Source organism: Tympanuchus pallidicinctus, unplaced genomic scaffold (assembly GCF_026119805.1).
Source record: "Tympanuchus pallidicinctus isolate F22 unplaced genomic scaffold, pur_lepc_1.0 scaffold3, whole genome shotgun sequence".
Taxonomy (NCBI): Eukaryota; Metazoa; Chordata; class Aves; order Galliformes; family Phasianidae; genus Tympanuchus; species Tympanuchus pallidicinctus.
The window spans coordinates 28,514,054-28,537,953 of NW_026294747.1; the positions used below are offsets into that span (position 1 = coordinate 28,514,054).

The 23,900-nt window shown below is 37.6% G+C and overlaps 1 protein-coding gene across 12 annotated transcripts in view; it reads right to left on the minus strand.

The window, feature by feature from the left end:
* The window catches only part of GPHN (gephyrin), a 261,257-nt gene that overhangs the window by 180,718 nt on the left and 56,639 nt on the right, over positions 1-23,900 (minus strand). For all 12 annotated transcript variants that reach the window (XM_052695200.1, XM_052695198.1, XM_052695195.1 and 9 more), the window contains exon 2: positions 2,275-2,353. In XM_052695200.1, coding sequence (XP_052551160.1) covers positions 2,275-2,353 — 79 coding nt within the window. The remainder of the gene's footprint in view (positions 1-2,274; positions 2,354-23,900) is intronic.

The window sequence follows — 23,900 nt, forward strand, 5'->3', positions numbered from 1 at the left end:
AAACAAACTTTTTTTGCTATACTATGCTCTGTGAATGTATTATACTATATTTCTACCTCAAATGCTTGCCTGCTATTAATGTGATTTCCTGTTAAAAGTATATGCTAATTATGTTTTTGCATGCTAATGAGCCCCAAACCTTTTGCACTCTTTGCTAGCCTACTTTATTAATGTCATACATTAGAAATGCAATGCAAACCTTTAGAGTGACAGACTCACTCACAGAGAGAGCACCAGAATTTCTTTATAAAAACCTGATTACAAAGAAAAGAGACAGTTGATCTACAAAGTGAACAAACACCAAAGAAATCCTAAACTGTAGAAATTAAACTATCACGAGAAAGAACATTATTATTTTAGCTATCACTATAGGTGAAAATTTTAGCCAAGTTCTCTAAATCTTTTAATTAAACTTCATTTTATTTCAGAAAAGGTTAAACCATTTTTCCAACTGACACTGTAATTCTTCAGCCCTATATTGTCCTTTTGCATTCCTCCTGCATTACAAAGGATTCAGAAACCATGGCACTTTAAGAGTCAGCTATAGAAGACCGGACTGAACATACAGCCTTACTTGGAAAATTTATTTACCTTTGAAGATTCATTCATGCAATTACACGTTTTGCAAGATCTTTTAACAAATACTCAGCAGTAAACGGTAAGAGTATCCACTTCGAAAGACAAAACCAAGTATATATACTTCTAATGAGGGTTGGCCAAAGAAGCCATGGATCCTTGGTGATGTTCAAGGCCCTCTTGAATGGGGCCTCGGGCCGCTTGATCTACTGGGTGGCAACCCAGTTCACGGCAGGGGATTGGAACCGGATGTGCTTTAAGGTCCCTTCTACTCTAAGCCATTCTAGGACTGCAATTCCAGAAAGAAGCATTTCTTGCATTAACAGTCCTTGAGAACTAGCAGATGCTTTCTGACTTCGTTGCATCTTTCAAAGTGAGTGATAAAAAGGGCACTTTGCAGTCACTTAAGCTTCTATGGTACACGCAACAGAAATACACTGAATTTATTTTGTAGATTACAATAATCTATTAAAACATTCTCCTTGTATGTTATGGTCAGGGAAGAAAGCTCAAAGATTTTCATCATTTTTGTAAATGGCAAGGAAGGAAAATCATCATTCAACACAAAACACAATCCATCCTTTCTGAAGGGTGCACAGGTGCAAAACCAAAACAGAGTAGCATAGAAGCCCGCACGTGGTGCAAAACAACATGTATAATTATCAAAGGGAAAATAAAACACCTCAAAGACAAAATTTGGTTGAAAATGAGGTCTTCTGAATTAGTCTTGATTTTGACACTTAGATAGTAATTACTAAAAATGTACTTATTGCTTTCAGTCAATCTCAAGCAACATTTAATTCTATTTTTCCACTGCACTTCCATTAATAATCAAAAATTAAACGTATAAAAAGTATGTAGAAATTTTCCAAGAATGCATGTATGTACGCATATATGTCATTTATCAAGACAGCAAAACAAATTCTGCATCTACCTTAATTACTAAAAATCCCGTGACTGAAACAAGAATATGTGCTGCTAGCATAAATGCCCATCATGTCAGGACCAACTGTAGAGTGCGCTATCACTCATGTTAAGGAGATGTAAATTTTTCCACTTCTTCCCTTTCTTCCACAGCAGTTAGTATACTTGTGCACATTAGCAATCAAATTTTCAGCCAGTACTAAAGTTAACTGGAGAAAAAAAAAACAAAAGTTTGACTAAATGTCAAGTCTCGCTCAGAGCTCATGAGATTTAGGTTTATTTTAGAGGAAGATATCATACTAGGATGATGACCGCTAGTCTTCCAGTCTTACATGAGGAAAAAAAAAATCATATGCTTATACACTCAAAATAAGTAGCGGAAAAATAAATAAATATCAGCTGTACGTAAAGATAAGTGGCAATAACATAATTACTTAGTAATCTACTAATTTATGTGGTTCAGTCTTCAAAAAAGACGAATGACCTTGTATATACTCTTTCTCCAGAAATACCAGCATGCACAATCTCTTTCCTCTGATGAATGTTCTTTGTGCCTTTTACTGTAAATACTCGCTTGATGTTAGTCTATGATCAGGAGAAGGTAGAAAACATGGTTTTAATAATATGTGCCTGTATTGAACTCTAACAACTTGGCAAACATATTATCATTTAAGCAGTAAGTGAACTTCATCATAATACTACTGATATAATTACAAAACTACTCACAATAACATGAAGTTCTTCTTTGCTTAGCAATAAGAGCCAGATACTCACAAAGAAGGGTCCTGGACCAGATCTTTAAGGTTTATCCCACTACGATCCTCGGCAAGGTTCCTGAAGCAACTGTCACTCACTAAAAAAAACAGAAATAAAATTAAAACAAAACAAAACAAAACAGAGAAACAAAAGAGGTGGAAATTTAAAAATGAAATATGGCTGTATTGATTAGTTAATACAGTTTTTTGGTGTTAAGTGTAATTTGACATTCATATATAAGGTCTGATTTTCAGTGACATATCAACAAATTTTAAGGTAAATCATCTCAAGGGAAAGTGATAAACAATCTATCACAATATATAAAGAAATAAATGGTTACAAGCTGGTGCCCTTAACACTTCTACATCGCTGGGTAAAGTATAACTCAAACATGACACTGTATGTGTAGATATTGATAGAGAATCCTTAATCATGCACAGCTCTGTATTATCAGGCTAATCAGGAGTGAGTTGCTATGTCTTTAATCAACATATGAAGTTCAATAGCTATATTTACTGGAAAAAAAAAAAAAATCAAAGAAATTGCAAAAAAATTTAAAGATATTAATGTATTTTGGTTTTCTTCACTACATTAATGTGATGATTATGCTCTGAAACTCCTTGATGTTTGAAAAGAATACCTGTGCTGAGATAATTAGCAAACATGTACCCACTTCTCTCAGTGGGACAGTGAAATCTGTGAGGTAGAAATAAAGTTGTAGCACAAGCGCTGTAATAAATCAGCATCAGTTCAAAGAAATTATAGGTTTTTATGACTAAACCAAGACTTTCCGAAAAACAGAGGTTGGGATGAGACAAAAATCAATGTAAAGAACAGTTTCCCCTACTTATCAAGATAACCTGCCAGACTGAGTAAAGCTCATAAGAAATGCAATACTGCTCACTTTCTGATTTAGAACACAGCCTCGCTTATAGTTGATGAAAGGGAATGCATTTACAACCATCTGCAAAAGCATGTGTTCCTACTGCTCTCTAAATGCGAGAGACTCTCTCTCTGATTTACATCTATGAGTATTCATGTGCACCATCAACACTGTAAAAAATGCACATCGTTCCTAAAATATGTTCTTTATTTGCAGAGTAAAATACACACTGTGATAGCCCTACCCCCACAGCCTACACACCTCAGCAGCCCACAGTCTGTCAGGATGATGGTAAAGACAGAAGCTGGAGAAAAAGCCTCCAGAAGGGGCTGGGGTATCTGGGAGCAAGTGCCAACTACGACTCTCTCACAGCTAACAGTATATGGCAGTAACTTCAAGGTTTACCCTCTCCACACTTCAACGCTGTAACAACCTGTGGTTCCAGATAGCACCTCAGGACACTCCATACCAAAGCCATGAAGAGGCTCTTGTCTTTGAGGCAGCTGCCACACATCTTTGGTCAAACAGTAGCTACTGATCCAGCAGCACGTCCGGGACCCCTGGCTCATTCCTCAGAGGCAATCTCTACACTAAAATGAAATTTAACTGCAGTAAGCCAGCAAGAGTGATGTAGGGGAATGAAGCTCCCCTTGAACACCTTGGGCCTTCAGAAACCTTTAATTTCCTCGTCCACTACTGTATTAAAAAAAATCTCAAACTGCTGAGTTAAAGGAGCAAGTCAGAGATCAGCAGAATCACAAACAGCCTATACTGTAAATTTTACGTGACAAAAACAGTCCTATAAGCTAAGAAGTCTAGCTTGTATTTGTCTCTTGTCAAGTTCAGCAATGAAAGGAAGCACAATATTATGACTACTGGTTAAATCCTACATGACTGATGTACTGATGTGTCATCACAATTAACAATGGTGGTCAATAATGTTTTTTCACTACTGACATTTCAAGCATTTCTAAAGCATTAAAGATTTAATCTAAATGTGATGCCTTTTTTCCTACTGTTTCCTCCATATCCCCTCATTGAAAAAAATCAACACTAAAGACACATGACAATTGATCTAAAAGTTTCCTTAAAAGTGAAAAAAGCAAAAACATAAAATTATTTCATCAGTAAAAGTACCCGCTGTTATATAATTCAAGCACTTCATAAAAAAAGATGTGTTTGAAATAAACGTTTAAAATGAGAGTCTAGACTTGACCATGGCTGTCCTTTTCTTACTGATCTATGCTTAATTATTGTATTACATATAATACCATTTTTATGAATGAAGATGAAAACCTTTAAACTTCCCTTCTGTTGGCAAAGTTATTTGAAAAGACTAACTCAACATGAATCGAGTATACGCACACTTCATATACAGGTCTCAACTGCATCTCCTCTTCTTCTTTTTTTGTTGTAGTAGAGTCAGAACACCAAGAAGCTGCTAATTTGCAAGCAAGCTCTTTCTCAGCCTACCAGGCAGAACCAAAAAACATTGATGCCTCATCTAATTTCAGAGGTATCAAACGCACTTCCAAGAATCAAGAAGTTTGGGCATTTTGGTTAACATTCACCAAAATAAAATTTCTGAAAAACAACATATGGCTATAATCTCTGGTTAAATCACTGGCACTGACAGCAACAGGAAAGTTTGCCGTGCATGAAATAACTCAGCAGAACGGTGCTGGACTCACAGCTCTCTCAGGAATGCTTTCGAGCACTTCACCAATCTGCATACAAGCACAGTCACACACTCTTGCAAGCTCTAGCACGGAGGTACTCACAAGCATTCACAGTAAATATGGGATTGAAAAAAATCAACCAAAATGGTTAATGCTTTTCTCAGCGCTTAGGAAACTATAAATTAACACTACGTCTGTTTTTAAAATGCTACACTCTGATGGAAATGCAAGCTTAAAGAAGACAGCAGGCAAAACTGTGTTTGATGGTATAGCACAAAGGTCAGAATGATCAGATATGATCAAGAGTGCTTGAAGGTCTGAGGAGAAAAAAAAAAAAGGCAGGAGGAAACCACATCACTGCTACAAATTGTACCACATACACAAAGGGCACATCTAGTTCCTTGTGTTTAAAGAGCAATCGGAGAGAATTTTGAATGCAACATTTGAATGAACATACAGCCCAAGATTTTATTGCCTTGTTTCAAAATTTAAATTTTTACTTTTTAAGTGCTCAAAGTTTACAAAAGTGATTACTTTTTGCAGTTTTCATTTCTGATTTAAGTGGTTCTGTCCAAACTTTTTTTTTTTTTTTTTGTATGAACAAGATTTAAATTTGCCTTTATAAGCACCATTTGAAGAAATCACTTTTCACTATTAAAGTTGTACATATGGTTGTCTTCAAAACAAAACAAAAGACTGTTTCTTTTGTTTTGGTTTTAGAATGTGAAAAGGCAACTGTTTTTTTTTCCTCAGATGTCAAGATATCTTTCCTTAAAATCCTATTCCCCTGCAAATACAGAATTCCTGCCCTACTGGCATAACTTACAAACGTAAAGATGGATGATCCTACCATTAAAATACATTTAAGGCATCTCAACTGCCCAATGAACAGTCACCAGAGATGAATATCCTGCCTGAACCATTTTTTCCCTGCTACTGTCATTTTTTTTTTCAAGTGACTGCATGTCAAACTGAAAACATACATAAAAACAAATGGCGTATTAGAGAAATTTTGTAGCACCTTCACCAGATCTATTGCAGAAGATAGAAAATTAATTAGAAGAGCATACTACTTGCATCTCTACACACAAATCTTTGTGACATTTTTATAGAATGAAAGAAACTGCTTTCTGCCTGCAGATTGCAAATGCTTGTAACTGCTACAAAAATATGTTGTTTGTGAGTGGCAAAAAATAACACACACTGGTTTCCTGAGAACTCACTATTGGCTAGTGGGAACCCTTAGTGTAAGAAACAACATGAATTATAGAATCATTTGAGTTGGAAGAGACCCTTGAAGATCAGCTAGCCCAACTCCCATGCAATAAACAGAGACACCTACAACTAGATCAGGGTGCTCAGAGCCTGGTTCAGCCAGACCCCGACTGTCTCTAAGGATGGAACATCCACCACCTCTCTGGGAAACCTACGTCAGTGCCTTACCATCCTTTTCTGCATCATAGAATGGTTTTGATTGGAAGGGACCTTTAACATGATCTAGTTTCAATCCCCCTGCTATACTCAGGGGTATCACCCATTAGACCAGGTTGCTCAAAGCTCCATCCAGCCTAGCTTTGAATGCCTCCAGAGCAGAAGGCATCCACAATCTCTCTAGACAACCTGTTCCAGTCTCAGCACCCTCACAGTGAAGAATTTCTTCCTATTATCTAGTCTAAATCTACCTTCTTCCATTTTAAACCCTTGTCCTGTCACTACATGCCGTTATAGAAAGTCCCTCCCCAGCTTTCCTACAGGCTCCCTTCAGGTACTGCAAGGCCACTATGAAGTCCCCCCACAACTTCTCTAGGCTGAAGTTCTTCTTGGCCCACTGCTCAAGTCTGTCTAGGTCTCTATGGACAGCATTCTTTTTTCAGGCATGTTGACTACACCACACAGTTTGGTGTCATCCACAAAATTGCTAAGGGTGCACTCAATCCCACAGCTGATGTCATAAATCTATATATATAAAGACTCTCATCACTGATCTCCACTCAGACATTAAGCCACCACCACTCCCTGGGTACAACCAATTTCTAGCATGTGATAGGAAAACAAAGGAAGATAAATGCCACTTTCACAAGCCATGAGAATGAACTTTGCAAATGAAAGATATTACACTGCTGAAATTAGCCTGTTTGAAATACAAAAGCCCCAGCTTAGTGATGTTAATTTTCCCTGGGCATTCAGAACTAGTTGTATTATCAAGATTAGATACAATTTCAACTCATATATTATAATTCACTCCCAAATATAAATTCTCAGTCGACAAGAGCAAGAATAAAGTCATTTTAGCTTGGTTAATTGGATTCACCAAAATCTACTCAATGCAAATGTTCTCTGCCACATCAGCAAACACCACTTCAAGATATTTATTCATATCCTCTGACCAGATAGAGGTTGGCAGAGCAGATCAACTATCAGCTATCTGTCATTTCACAGATTTTAAACACCAAAGTACTGTAATGATCAGTTGGACTCCCTGCACACAACTGGCATTCACACCTGATAAATGTTCCTGGCATGTGTTTTTCCACAGTTATTGTCATACACTGACATACAGAAATCATTTCGTATAATTATGTTTAGCAAAAATATTTTTTCAAGAAGGCACCCTTAAGGACATCCCACAGCAGACTTTTCAAGTTACATATTACTGGATTGCAGAGCAGAACAAGTCTTCTTTCTTTCCCTTCCCTTCAGATGAAATATTATAAAGTGCCAAAGACTGACAAGATTGACGAAGTACTACCACTATATTTAAAAAAAAAAAAAAAAAAAAAAAAAAAAAAGCTCATCTTCTGGAAGAACAGCAGATGAGAAATGTTCAGGTGACCTAGTGAAAAATGGGGTGATAACAAACCGGAAATAATTTGAAACATTAAAAAATGCAATTTTTTTTTCCAGAAAACACAAGGAAGAAACAACATCACCTGTAAGCCAAATGCAAGGAAGGGCTACTAAAATGATGAAGACATCTTAAAGAAGATGAAAAAAGCCTTCTTGATTAGTTTAGCAAAATGAACACTTCATATGGTTGTTGTTGAGGCATTCATATAAATACATCAGCAAAATAAACATGAGAAGAAGAGAAAAAGGATGGTGTTGTACAGGAAAAAAAAAAGTAAGGGAGGCTGAAAGTTAATGAATTAATTTTTCTGTGCAGCAAAGAAGTTGCTCAAACTGGCAAGTTAGAAACATTTTCTAGCTGCAATTAAATAAGCTATTTTTACATTAATCTAATGGATTATGGCTCTTTCAGACCTTTTACTGCTTACATTTCACAATATTTGTGTGGCCTTAAGACTTTCAATTCTGTATTGGGTTTTAATCTAATGTTCATTTCATGTCTAATAAGCCTGAACTTAAACATACTCTTTCATAAAATGAAGAGGTGAATTTCAGAAGGGAAGCCTGAAGCCATTAGGGACATTCAAATCTTTGGAGATGTCACATTATCAATACATGTGTAATTGTGTGCACTCAAAAAATTAAATTCCTTGAAACGATGAATATCGAATTCTTGATGGAATACTTCTTTTTGGACCCATTACTTTTCAATGGAAATAAGCTGTTCTCAACAAGTGCTTCCAATAGGAAGACTTTGTTGCCCTTTGGCCGTAAACTGCAAAGAAAAAAAAAAAAAAATCTAAGAAGGGGAGGAAAAAGATAGAAGGTCAGTGAGAAAGGGCAAAGGAGGATTTAGAAACACACTGAGGACCCTCCTTCCCCCTCCCCCCAAGCACAGATCTGAAGGCAGCAATACCATACCAGGGCCAACCAGGACGTAGCAGGATGAGCACAGAAGCACATCCTCAGCAGCCCTCACTCAGTATTCTCAAATGCCACCATCTAAGCCTAGATCATGAAATACCAGTCGGATAAATACACCTCAACTAACTTCATGCATTTTAATACAATGCTTTTCAGAGACAAATCATGCACTGCACTAAAAATAAGGAAAGAAATTTTAAAGTAATACATTAATTGCAGGCCTTCAGTGCTTTTTTTTTTTTTTGTGAAACAGCAAATGGGAATGCCCTCCTGCTCTGTACAACTCTCACCCCAGAGGGCTGGAGCCCCGGGAGCACTACTTCCAAGTTCCTTTGTGTGAACATTCTTCCATGTTTTCAAACTTAGCTATTTGTTCGGTATTCCGAGCTACTGGATATTAGTCATGCTCAAAATTGCATTCCTTATTAATTACAATGAAATTAGAATCACTAAAGAAGCAAGCAGCTAAGATTATTCCTCCCATTTATTTTAGCTACCTAAACATGATTTTTTGTCATAACCATGCTGCTCATTTACCTTAGTCTCCTTACAGTGACTCACAGCCTTTTTCTATTCCCAACTGCATGCTTGCAATGTACAAACGTTGCCATCTTACTGCTGTCCCACAATATATATATTTTTTTTTTTTTTAACCCTTCAGTAGAAAATACTTTTCTCTGGAGATAATCTTGTCTGATATTTGACTGCTTACACTTAGCTTTTTAGTTTCCTCTCCTAGATGATTCCAAATCTTTAACAATATTTCACTCCCAGCCTGCAGCAAGCAACAAAATGGAGAAGTCTTTAAAACCTATACAGCCTGTCAGCTCTAATATGCTGGCTTATACTGGCAATCAAGTCAACTTGCTGTCAGGTCTGCAGCACATTTCGGCATCCGTAGGAAAATAACACCCCTTGTAAACACTTGCTCCTCTAACCTGTGTTTCAATTTCCAGTAGCTCAAAAGTAACCCAGCAGTCTCCATATTTGTAGCAAGGAGCAATCAGAAGCAGCCCTGCAAACCTACGTGAGGCAACAGCTCCAAAAAGCAGACAGAGCAGCGCAGGTTTGCGGAGGCGCTCATCATCTAAGCCCACAGAGACAGCATTCCCTGCTAATGCAGGCCCCTGATCCACCAGGTGGCTTGGTGCTCTTGCCTGCTGGTGTGGTGCTGTACTTGGGACTGCAGACTCCGACGTGCTTACAGGCAGTGTACGTGCAGCTCTTCCATCATGAAGATTGCGTAGGTTGTCTCCTGGGCTTACATGATAGACTTACAGCAGTGGCAAGTAGAGTAACATGCTCTTGTGACCCTCCAGCAGTCTTACAATTTACAGATACACATGAAAAGCATGTTTGGGATGCAGTTTTCATGAATTCCCATTTTTCACCACTCACTTGTGTGTATCTGCAGAAGTAAATTGCAAAATCGTAGCAGATATTGTAAAACAACTGTGCTAAATTCTTGCTAATTACTCTCCTTGGAGAAAACCACTCATATGAAACCTTAAGCAGGAGGACGTGAGCAAGAATGAGAAATGGAACAGATTTTATCTCAGAAAAAAAATGGCATTTAGTGTTTCAGAAAGTATTAATAAATAAAAATTAATAATTCTCATCACTGGGGAAAAGAGATTTTTTTTTGTACTGCTTACTGCAGAAATGATAAAACAAGGATTACACCTCCAATTTAGAAACAAATCCTAATTTAAGCTTTCCAACAAAATAATACCTTTTCCAAAGAAAGACCTTTGTATTCTAACATTTTTCCTCTCTTAATTCTGACTTTGTAGAAATAAACACATGTATGCATTTATAAAATTGTACCTAATGTCTATAAAATGATCCTTAGTGGAGGTCAAGACTCAGGAGGACTCCCCCAGTAACCTCATCTTAGCAGACTTGCTTTATGCAGAGGAATGGACTAGCTGACCTTTCAACCTCAATTATTCTGTGATTCTATATGCAGGCTTCTGTTTCATATTTAATGTAAGATTTAACGTAAAAATTTGGCTTCTAAAACAGAGAAAGGAAAGCCATTAACACTGGATAGCATTAACATTTATAGCCTCTAGCTACATTGTGCAAGATAATCAACAAGCTGAGAACTCATATGAATTTCCTATTAAAATAATTTGTAAGACCTGCCTGTTTAGAACAGCCAGCAGAAGCATTGCCTGCCTTTCAGAATTGCTGTTTTCAGGCAACCATCACATTTTATAGCGCTACATAAAAACAAACTGAGCAGGAAGGCCTACTGAATGCAAGTACAGAAATTTTGTCAGACGTTACAAACAGGTGGATGGTAAGCTACTACATAAATTAAGATTCTATAAATAGCATTCTAAAAGATTTTCTAAACATCCTAAATATACTTTGCCACAAATGGGGTGCCATAATATTTTCTAAAACATTTAAAAGCCAGTAAACCTATTTAAAAATGCAACCAAGCACAAAGTACTGTATAGAAACCACAGCATTATTGAGAACTATTACTGAGTTCCAGGATTACCTCCACTTATGAAGGCATTCAAGCACCGGGATATTTCCAGTTCTTTTTGTTGTTCTTATTATTTCTTTTTTACTGGAAAATAACTGAGGATTTTGAAAATAAAATGAGTGACTCTTTCCTTGAATATTTCTTCTTCATTATGCAAGTGCATTTTGTTCCCCCATTTTGTCTACTGCATTTTCTCCCTTGCATTTTAAATATCTAGAAGACATCTATGGAGAGAAATGAAGCTAGTAGACAAGAACTTAATTTCAGGCTTCTTGTTCCCTGTATTTCTCTGTCAAGTACAGAGGCCATCCCTCCCTTTGGTCTCCCTGTTCTCTTCTGTGCGCGCCTCTTGTGGGATCAGAGGAAGCAGCCACCAACACAGGTGCATCGTGGCTGCTAAAGGATCTCCTCTTCTGAACAGGCAGAGTCAGGCTGGTAAAGGTCTGTATGGAGTATCTAAACTCCTCCTGTTGAGCAGAGTATAAACTCTTATTTCAGCCCAGTAGCTTGCAAAATTGTTAAAGTAGTTGAAAGGTTTTCTCTTTGTTTTGAAGAAATGGCAGTTTATGGCATTCCTATATAACAAGCAAACATTTCACCAAGCTGAAAGATGGCACTTCTGCTCATCAGCTCAGAAGAGTGCTAAGTGCCACTTTAAAGAGAATCACCACACGGTCAGCTGTTACCATGCCACAGAGAGGATTTTTTTTAAATGAAAACAATGATGCCAATGACTAAGATTTGCATTGTATGTCCTTATGATCTGTATTTTGATGTGTTTTGTGCCTTCTGCTGAACCTATCTGCAACAGTCTAAACTGAGAGGATAACTTGTGATTTCCTCACTGTGTTTTAGGATGGCTACCAATATTCCAAGGAAAAATAAGAATTCCCTCCAAATTAGTCAATATGTAGATTTGCAAGAATAAGTTTGTCTTAGCACTGTTTACATAGTGTTAAGATACATAAGATTTCATGAGTTGAACTGATAGCTGAAGCAACTGTCAAAAAATAATCATCATCAAGTAAGAAATGCATTGCTGCTATGTTCTCCTATCTCAGGAGAGATACTAAAGACATAAATACAGCAAATAGTAGAACTAAAAAAAAATTCTTCAGTACCCGTACTACTACAACAGAGCCAAATGGCCTCAAATGCAATGAACACATCTGATTAAAACTTTTATGGGTTGTGGAAGGATACTGCAACCAAGAACAGCAACTAAACACTGGAAAACAAAGGCATTTCTGGGAAAAGATAGCAGAATTCAGCATGCTGCTACTGATTTTAAACGCACTGAAACCCAGCTATATTCTCCCTGAACAACTTAATGAACTAAGTGTATATCAACTCACACACTGTACTCAAAGACGCTCTGCAGTGCAAGGATGACACACATTTTTCTGTGCCATTGATGTCATTCAAGACAATTAATTCTTTGACAGACTTGCAGGGTTTGTTCCCCTGAAATAAAATTCAGAAAAAAGAAGAATTCCACCTAAAATCTTCCTACTAGTCAACAGTGAAGAAAATGCAAGAAAGATTTTATATGTAAAAAAACCTGCAGATATCAAGTTTGTGCAGAAAGCATCAATCACTAATATCCTTTGTATAGCCTAGGAAAGATCCACCCTAAGAATAAAGGAGACTACAGTACTGACTATTCACTGTCTCCTTAGAAATGCAAATACAAAGAAAAAAAATAAAGATCAAAAAGCATAAGAAAAGTGCATAAAATGCACTTTGGGGTGATTTTTGCTCTTTCATATAAACAAAGGCAAACAGCAAAATGCCTACATTTTTTTCATAAAAGAGATTCACAAGCGTAGCATTAGAATTGTTCCAAGGCCTACTTGTATGCCAGTACTAACAGAGATCCAAGGCCCACATCTGACTGCCTCAGGGGCTCCCTGACGCACCTCAGCACTGCCCTCTACTCCTTGGAGTAAAGTTGCCATCTGAAGAAGCCAGCCCAGTAGCCAGGGGAGCTGGACAAGACAGCTCTCAATGTCCCTTCCAACCACAGCCCTCCTATGGTTCTGTGGGCAAGATCCACTGCTACCAGTTACTCTGGCCAACACACTTTTCAGTAAACATATGTATACACCAGCAACTGCTCATTTAACACCAACCTTCTCATCCAATTCTACAGGCTTGGGGCTGGGTGTCTGGCAAGCCGTGAGGAGGAAAAGAATCTGGGGGTATTTTTGAACAGCCGACTAAACATGAGCCAGCAGGGTGCCCAGGTGGCCAAGAAGGCCAACAGCATCCTGTTTGTATGAGAAATAGTGCAGTGAGAAGGAGCACAGAGACATCATCTCTGTGCATCCAGCATTGGTCAGGCCACACCTCGCAAGTGCTGCGTTCAGCTTTGTGCCTCTCACTACAAGAGAGACACTGAGGCTCCAAAGCACGTCCAGAGAAGGGCAATGAAGTTGTGACAGAAATGGAGAACAGGTCATATGGGGAACAGCTGAGGAAACTGGGATTTTTCAGGCTGGAGAAGAGGAGGTTCAGGAGAGATCTTACTGCCCTCTACAAAGACCTGAAAGGGGGTTATGGTGAGGTGGGGGTTGGCTTCTTCTCCCAGTTCAACTAGCAAATTACAAGAGGTAATGGCCTCAGGTAGCACTAGGGGAGTTTCAGGTTAGGTATTAGGAAACATTTCTTATCAGAAAGACTGGTAATGTGTGGGAACAGGCTGCCCAGGAAGGTGGTTGAGTCACTGCCCCTGGAAGTGTTCAAGAAAATGGTATAAGTAACACTTAGGAACATGGTTTAGCAGCATAGTGGTGACAGTGGCTGGACTAGATGATCTTAGTGGTCTTTTTTAACCTTAATGATTCTGTGATTTAGAATGGATTCATGGGGTGCTGTACAGAATCTCTGTAATACAGCTTTGAGTAAGTAAATTATTCCTCCTTCCTCATTTTGTCTTGAACATTTTGAAATCTTTTAGTCTTCCTATATCTCCCTCAAATCAGTTCTACATATTATAGCAAAGAAGGTCTGTTAAAACCCATCTAACCAAGGTAAGACAAAATTGGCACTGCAACTCATTGCAACTTGCAAATAAAAGAAAAACAACAGCATTTAAATGGCATTGTGTCACATGTCCAGAGAAACCTAATTCTTTTAATACTTCCAGACAGTCTATAGAAGCAATAACCTTTAAACTTAAGCAGAAAATGCCAAGTATATTAATCAAAATCTTAACCCCTTAGTTAAAGCTCCCTATATAATCACTATTAAGTTACAGAAGCCCACGCTTGCAACTTCAGAAGTTCACTGAGAAGAGCCATTTGCTCCTCCAGTGAATTTTACCAGTAATAAGAACCATGTAGGCATCTAAAATTTAAAAGCATCAGCATCTATAAATTAAAACAGTGCACAAAGTTTTTGGCATTACTTTAACAGAAAAGCTCTGATGCTACACATAAGTAATAAACACAAGAATTCTTAATTTTTTCAGCAAGGATGCCTGCTTTTCTATCCATCTCCTTGCGCCCAACTCTTTTTCCCTTCAGCAGCAGTCAGCCAAGAAACACACACATACATAGTCCTGAATCACTGTAAATGGGATGTAACTGAAATTACCTCCTGTGTGACTAAGTGAAAACACCTTTCAGTTTGCTAGTGTAGTTATGATTTAGTATTTGACTAGTTCCAAATGAAACAATATTTAGAAAAATATTTACAAAATTAAGCCATCAGCAAACAGAAAAACAAGAATTCACTAATATCACAAAATGCATCAGCATAAATAAGAATTCCAAAGTTACTGTTAAATTATTTAGTGCATGAAGATTCAGTAATATATTTTAAAAAACAGAACAGTATCAAAATTGGTTTAATTCAAATGTTAGTTAAAACGTATTATGGATAATGAGAAAAATGCTAAACTGTGAGACAAGCAGTTCTATTTTGGGAAGTGAACAGATGGCCACCAAAGAGCAAACCCAGAAATCATGAACAATATAGGGAGTCAGGGCAGGGGTGCCAGAACAATATAATGAGAGAGCTCTGCTGTCTTATTTTACTGCATATGCTTCCACATAAACTCAACATACTAGGAACTTTATTGTTCTCTGTTGGTTGTTACTGTAAACTTAATTTCTTTGCTTATACCAGTAAAATTGAAGCAAGAAATATTTTAAAGATTTGTGTTAGGATTAAGAAAGTTCTTATCCAAAAGCAGTATGTACAAAGTAGGTCTTGTCATCAGTGACAAGTGGCCGGCTTTAAGTTCAAAGAACAGGTCCTTTTAATAGACCATCTTCACTATAAGAATACTGGTAAAATTTCTCTACAGATCTTCCTTTTTTTTTTTCCTGTTGGGTTTTGCTGTTGCTGTTCTAAAGGAACAGTAATTCACAGAAGTGACAATTATAAGCACAAATGATACACTTCTAACGCTGAAATAAATAACACTCTCCATTTTTGTAAATACTTCATTGTTCAGTGTAATCCATAAAACACATTTTATCACTTCAAATCTAACAAAAAATATTCTTGAAATTCCTATTCTTGCTAAGTTCCTTTGGCTTTGTTTAATTCTCTTTTGGGCTGGCCATCCTTCAGGGATCCCAAGAAGCAACAGCAGGACTATCTCACTTTCTCTTTCTTCACTTAGACATCAGATCATACAAAACACAAAAGATTTACAACAACCAAATGCACACATCTCTTGGATTGGCTCTTGTATCTGTTTTTCAAAACAAATGAAGAAAAAAATCATACCAGGTGTGGCCCCATTCATGCTGAACTGAGGGAAATAATCACTTCCCCTGACCTGTTCTTCTAATGCATCCGAGGACACCCCTGGCCTTCCATGCAGCAAGGGCAGGCTGCTGGCTCACAGGCACACGAGTGCCCCCCAGCACCTCAGCTCCCTTCCTGCTAGGCTGCTCTACTATGGAGTGCCCCAGCATGTCCTGGTGCCTGGGGCTGTTCCTTGCCAGAGGGTACAAACATCAAACATCCCCAGCTTCCCTCTGCCTGTTTCCCCAGCCTGCCCAGTCCCCTGGATGGCAGCACAATGCTGTGATTATCACCTTTTCTTCCCAGTTTTGTGTTACTGGGAGATGTGCTGAAGACGCACTGGGCCCCATCGCCCAGTTCATCAATGCGGACGATGACCAGCACCATACCCAGCACTGACCCTGGCATACACTGCTAGTGCCTGGCCTCCAATTTGACTGTATGCCACTGCTCGCCATGCTCTGAGCCCAGTTATCCAGCCAGGCACTGTGGCAATCCTGGCTCCGGCAAGGAGTTGGAACTAGACAGCCTTTAAGGTCCCATCCACCCTAAGCCACTCTATGATGTTACTAATTTCCACATTACCTTCTATGTTTCTGTTGTAGGTTTGGAGAGGAGAGGTTACAGAAATCTTTAGACATCCTAAAAAAAATGTTTGTTTGTTTGTTTTTAAGAGCAGAAAGAAGCAAGAGAAAAGACCTGTTGTCAAAATCTCAGCATAACTTCAGAACAGAATAGAAGAAATGTAAGAAACATTCAAACAAATATTCTTAGGTATCTACATGAAGAATTGCTTTTGGCACACAGGTCTAAAACCATCCATCCTAATCGGTGGTTTATGATCAGTAAATAATAGAACTGTCCTATGATCTGGAAAAGAGACAAATTGCAATCAAAACACTGTGTGAGGCAGGAGTTCTGAACGTTATTTACTTTCTGAAAGCTTTGAAAGATGTCTTCTGAAACTGCTGCGAATCCCCAGAGCGTTACATACTCCAGCTGAGAGGAAGGAGGATTTTCCCTTATGACTTTGATGAAGTTCAGTCGTTTAAAAAATGAGTATCTAATGACATTAAATAAACTGAAAGAGTATCTTTTCGCACTGATACTCTGCAGTTCTAAATGAATACACAGAGAATTAAATTAGCTCCTTGTTAATAACTTAAAAACAAACCAGAAAAAAACTAACAGACGTATGTGACCACCTGCACAAACGCTCTCTGCTCGTATGGGGAGCAGACCAATGGGGCGCAGCCTGAGCCGAGCCGACAGCACCGCAGGGGCAGCTCAGGCACTGGGCACACAGTTTCTCCTTCAGCACAGACATGGCTCACTACCCTGCACACAGGCAGGACAGTTTGGGTGCACCCATAGATAAGAGCTGACATATAACTATGTAAATATTCAGAAGTACAGAATGCTGATCAGATACCTTCTCATAGTACTAAAATAACAAGCAAGTAATTTTCTTCTGCAACAGTGCATTTCTCTGTTGCACAGAAACAAGCAGTGCATATCTCAAACCTTGCAACTAACACATATGTACTTGGAAAGAAAGAAAAACATGTCTACTGATGATCTGCCTATGCATTTGAAGAGTTTTTACAGCTTTCTCAACTACCAGCCTGTTTCCTTCAATTTTATTTTAAGAACAGAACTGCGAGAAAAATAAATACATTCATTTCTTTAGAACAGTTCTCAGAATTACTGTGCTCTCAGTTCTTGTTGCTACAGTTAGCCGAGAAGCCAACACTATGTAGGACTACTAATTAAAAAGCCCTTATAAGCAAGAAGAGAAGGGGAGCTGGCGGCAGGGATGAGGCTGTGCTTAGCATCACGGCGAATGCATTTCAGCAGACAGCAGCTGCCAGGGGAAGCTCTCACTGGAGAGACACCATTAAGAGCAGAACCAACCAAATCCAGTCATTCAGCAAAGCTTAAAAAAAAAAAAAAAAAAAAAAAAAAAAAATTAAAAAATAAATGCTAAGCCGAGGAGACAGCTTCTGGCTTTTCCCGTTTATTTTTGGAGGACTCCTCAGCCTCTAGGGCCAAAGGCAAGGTGATTGCAGCATGCTGTGAAGCCAGATGCCCTGAGAAGACTGAGATCGTTAAAAAAAAAAAATCATTTAGATAGAAGGAGAAAGATGAGTGAATGTAAGTTCTAAGCTGAAACAAAAAGCTTCTCTTTTTATTTTTTGGTGTTTTTTTTTTTATTATTATTATTTTGGTAATATCTCAACTGCTCCAACACCTAGTCACGTCCCAAAAAAATATACGACTTGCAGTAGACTCATTATCTTTTAATCTACATTTTCCTTTTTCTCCTCATATATTATGTGTGATTTTTTTTTCCTTAAGACTGCCTTACTCTGCATGCTTGTCATTATAGAAAGAGGAAAAAACAAAAAGTTTCCAGTTGAAAAAGAGATCTAAGATATTCATTGTTGTTGCACTCTTACTTGAGATTCTTCTTCACAGTGTTAGACAAGCACCAGAGAACTCTGTGCACACATGTTCCACTGTGTCAAAGGATCAGCTACTGATCACACATCAACCCTGCATCAGCGTGCTCAGATATGCTAAGCTCAGCCCATCTAACACTTTCAGGTTACTCAGATCCTACATTTGATTTTTTATTTGGTGACTTTTACACAAAATAGATGGAGAAAAACACGTCACTCAGAGCCTGTACTGCATTGTTTTCAAGCAAACTTTCTTAAGGAATTATGTCTAACAGTCCAACTACTAAAGCAAACCTATTATTAAGCTAAAAGGTAGTGAATTCCACAAAAATCTTTTTTACTGGTTGCCAGGATTGGACACCCTTATCACCAATGGAGTACACTAGAAAGCATTAACAGTAGGTAACACAACATAACTCACCAACAAGTAACTTTAAGGCTTCTAACCTACAGCGCTTAGTGAGTTCAGCAGATGGAGAGACGTGATCCCCTGCCTCTACTCTACCCTAACAAGACCACCACTGAAGTGCTGCATCCAGTTCTGGGCTCCCCATTCAAGAAAAATGGGGAACTTCTAGAGAGTCCAGTGATGGGCTAGAAAGATGAGGAGGAGTCTGGAATGTCTTCCATACAAGGAAAGAGACTGCTCAGCCATGAAAAGAGAAGACAGAGGGATCTTATCAACGCTTGTAAACACGCAGACAGTAGGAGTCAGGTGGGTGAGGACAGGCTACTTTCAGCAGGGGCCAGTAACAGAAGAAGGGGTAGTACACAAAAACTGGAACCTAAGAAGTTCCACGTGAACATAACAAAAGACTTCACTTTGAGGGTGACAGAGCACTGAAATAGGCTGCCCAAACAGACTGCAGAGTCTCCTTCTCCAGAGATATTCAAAACCTGCCTGGTTGCTTTCCTGTTCTCTACTTGAAGGAAACCTGCTTCAGTGGGGCATTGCACATAATGAAGAAAACAAACAGGCCATAGTACTGGTCTGGAATGAATACATATCTTCAGAAATAATTTAATAGAATAGTTTTGCCAGGATTTAAATATTGGCCCAAAATTAAATTCTCAAAAGTACTGTGTAAAATACAACTTGGGAAACATGGATTTCAGTGACTGCTTGATTGGATGAATGTAGTCCAACTCTCTTTATGTGAGATGCCTGCAGATGGTTCCAAGAATCAGACTTTGAAATAAAGCAAACTGGGTGAACTGCATCACACAGCCAGTGACCTGGTACTTCTTGCTTTGGATCAAGTTGTCAAAGTCGCAGAGAGGTTTTATGTAAGCTTACTAAAATAATATTTATACCTGGCAGACAAGCCTTAAGTCTGAGTAACACCAAGAAAAAGCTAGCGCTGACAGGCCAATGGAGGCTTTTTCATTCTCTTACAAGGAAAAGTCTAATCTACTGCAAAACTAACATTTCAAAACTAACAAATGTTGGCTTGCTGCACCAAGATTTGCTCTTGTAAAACTGTCACTAGATACCACTCAGTGCCTTCTGCAAAGAAGGAAATCTTAGGAAGGTACTATATTACAGCAAAGAATTGAAGTAGTAACAAACATCTAAACAAACAGTATCAGTTTAACTTAAAACTTTCATTTAGCTCCTTCCCTTCCACTCCTGATTCTACATCTCACCTCATTCTGACTGCTAGATTTGAGGGAGAACCCCTTTGCACAACTAAAAGTCGCAGTTCCACAAAAGGATTTGCATTTTTGTTTTTAAAACTAACTGGTTTGCCAAAATCTTTCATGACTGATACCAGCAAACAGATTGCTGCCTATAAATGCACACTTTGAAGATTAATTTTTTATCTTGATAAACTAAAAATTACAGACATATCTACAGTGTATATTCAAGTGAACTATAACTGAACTCTCTGGAATAGATATGGACTTCAGTGACTTGGCTCTTAAGTTACTCTCTGGAAAATATTTTTTTGCCTAATAACTGGTTTGAATTGATGAAGAGGTGTACATATATACATACATACGTTTATGTATTAGTAAAAAACAAAACAAAAAAAAAAAAGCAGCAAGCTAATTTCTACAAATACATTCCAGTAAGAAGAGAAGGAAGAGAAGGGGAGAAAAAAGGAAGAAGGGGGGTAAATCAACACTAGAGGCTGTTTCTACAGAGAAAACTCTCCCCTCTAAACCGGCTCACCTTAAAATTACAATATAGCTGTTTTTATAACTCCTACCACGTATGAATGATAACAGTTCTGGTCTTCACTTACATTAACTACCCCACCACATTCAAAAGTAACTGCTCTGTTTCCCTCTGTTAAGAAGACTCACAAAACATAGTTTTGTGATACTTAAGATGATACTTAAGTTTGGACTAAAGATTCACACCAGTACATATTCACTAATGCTCTAGAAAAGAAACAAGTGGTACCTCAGTGTATTTTCCTTCTAGTTTTATAACATATTTCTAAAACTTGGCAGGAAAGAAGGGGTTGGTATTTTCAATTCGTCACCGGCTTAAAGCAGTGTATTTTTTAGCCACTATAATACCACTGTGTGTTCACTCAGTGTGTTCTCATGAAGACAGTGGGTATTATCATCAATTAAAAATTAGTGACAGAAAAACTCTGGTGCATTCGGGCAAATTCTGAAATAATGATAGCAGCATGTCACCTTTCTTAATGCATGACTGAAATAACACATTTGATTCAGAAATGGAAATTAACTCTATTTAAGGTGAAGTGGTAATGTTAAATAAAATACTGCATAAATTGTTAGGAAAAAAATGTGTCCTGACTACACTGAAACTGCAGGCATATGCAGTTAAAAAAAGAAATCCCCCTATTTCAATAGCTTATTAACACAGAGCACAGTACTCATGCCTAGCATTTAGTGTAGTAACCCAACCAGAGAAACAACAAGATCAATCAAAGATTTATTAAATGCATTATGCTCATTTAATTTAAAATGATTCAACATCTGTCTTACTTTTTCCAATCTTCTCAGATAAGCTTCAACATTTAACCAATGAGAAAGTAATTATCAGACATATATTGGTTTCCCATTTCATCTCTGAAACAAACACAATGCCAAGACAATACACTTACAGTTCTTTCAACTGCACTGTAATCTTCCACATTTCATAACTGAAACCTTTCCATTCCTAGCCTCTGGCCCCTATGCTCATATGTTTTCAGTAAAGTCTACTTCAATACAGCCCTTGAGAAGCACAACACAATAGCCGTCTTTAATTTAAACTAAAGTCTTCTAAATGGTGATACTAACTCCCTAGAACTTACTAATGGTCCTATCACAAGCCAACAGACACATCAGACTATCTGATACGGTTATTCAAAGAGCAAAGGTCAAAACCAAGGAATCTATGAATGAAATTGAAGACATGGCTACTGCTCACTGAAAGTTCTGAATTTTTTAGCTTTATTGCAAATAAAACAAAGTAAGCACATGTTTCTAACACACCAGTTTGGAAATAATATTTACAGTATCAAATTGTTTTCTATTTCAGTATTTGTAGTTTCTGATTAAAAATGAATGTTCTTTCTAGCAGATCTTAAAGACTAAAACAGATTAATCCTGTTAAATGAGAAGAAAAAAAAATCAAGAAATAGAGCCTGATTCATAGAATTTGTCTAGAAATCAGATAAAAATTACTATTCAAACAGATGAGTTTATATGCAGTGTTTAGCAGCAGTAAGGAATCTGCTTGACCTTCTTTACTTAGTCCATTACTAGGCATCTGATGAATTCACATGATGAAATTCAGACTTAAATAAAAAAAAAAAAGGATGAAATTGTATAAAAATGACACTTCCCTACACAAGCTTTTAAAAGTTTTAATAGATGTTAAAAGATTATATAAGAATGAGGACTGAACATAGAAATAGACTACTGGAAGAAAAATAACTCCAACATATACAGCCTTTCCAGTTTTTGTTCTGGAAGGTTGCATAACTTCAGATATATCACGCACCTCAAGCAGTACAAATGTGTTGTGGGAAAAAAAAGTGCAAAAGCAAAAGAAGCTCAAAACAGTCTTTGTTTCAATGGCAGGTAGAGAAGTTTGCCACAGATATTTGCCATTTCAAATACTTTAATCACAAGCTCATATACGTTACTATACATTCAATTTATTGAGTTTTCTCAGCAGTTGGTGCAAGTGTTTGTAGTAAACAAACTTGATTTTGGTGCAATTAGCACATTTTTCCAACCTTGGTTGAAAACTGTTTTATTTTGAACTTGGAAAAAAGGCCAAAAGCAAGTAATCTATTACTACATTCATTTCTGTCTCTCTTATCACAAAGAGATATCTCTATATTTTGCAGTGATTCTGCAAATTATTTCAAATGCATTCCATTTTTAGTAATCATCCCAGTGATGATCACTGGGAAGTGATCACAAAGTTACTGGAGCTACAGTAGGAAAGTAAAATTATAGCTTCTTCCTGACATTGAAGTATAAGATGTTCCTACAGTTTAACAGTTTTGGCCAATGAAGTTCACATCTCCAGACAGCAATTCTTCCCAGTCCTCCTCTTAATCCTTGCTTGCCAGAGATTATTTTAGAATCTCTCACACAAGTAGGGACTCACAAGGATCACCAGGTTCAACTTCTGGCTCCACAGGATCACCCAAAATTCAAACTGTATTTCCAAGACTGCTGTCCAACTCCAGCAGGCTTCAATTTTAAGCCTGGAGTTTTATGTTAGTTGCCACAATCTGCTAGTACTTTCCAGACATTCAAGAAGGGATGATCCATGCTGCAAGGAGCTTAAATTCTGGACGCAGGCCAGTAGTCAGTAGTTACAGAAAAGAAAATTAAAAGTTAAAAAAAAAAAAAAAAACCATCAAAAACAAATCAACTAATTCACAATAGGCAGCAAGGCAAAAATTGACATGGATATGACAAGCCAAAAAGGTGATGGCTAGATAGGAAGAAGCAACGGATGAATTCTTATTGGTTACACCATGCACTGACATTGCAGAGCAGAAAGTGAAAGGAGTATAAAAAAAGCTGACAAACAAGTGAGTAGAAAGCCTGACAAGAGAAACATAAGCAGAAAGTGAGATCTGTATATTATTCTTTCATGGTGTCATTTAAATTCTGCTATTTCTTAGCTGCAAAGTAATTTCCTTTATTATGCTAGTAGTGCTTTATTAATCAAATCACTTGGACACTATGAACATTCTTGAAGGATTAATTTCTTCTATCTCAACCACAAAAAAAAAATAGTTATTTCAACAGAGAGCACCCTCCTGCTTTCTTCATTGAGGATATCCTTAGAAGAATGTGCTGGACTTAAAATATAATCCTTGCTGTGAAATTTTTATCCAAGTTTCCTCCACTGTTTTGGGCAAATTTAATAGGTTGTGCTACACAAGCAATTTTTCATAGAGAATGATGTTTTACATATAAAGGTTCTCATAAAGCAAAACAACCCTCAGACAAATGGTAGAAAAGAGCTGCATGCATACCACATTTACAGCGCAAGTATAGAACCCCTATTTCTGTCCTCGATTACTCTTCCTTCCTTACTTCTCACAATATGGCTTAGTAGAAATCTGTAAGTCTAAGTAACCATCTCACCAAAA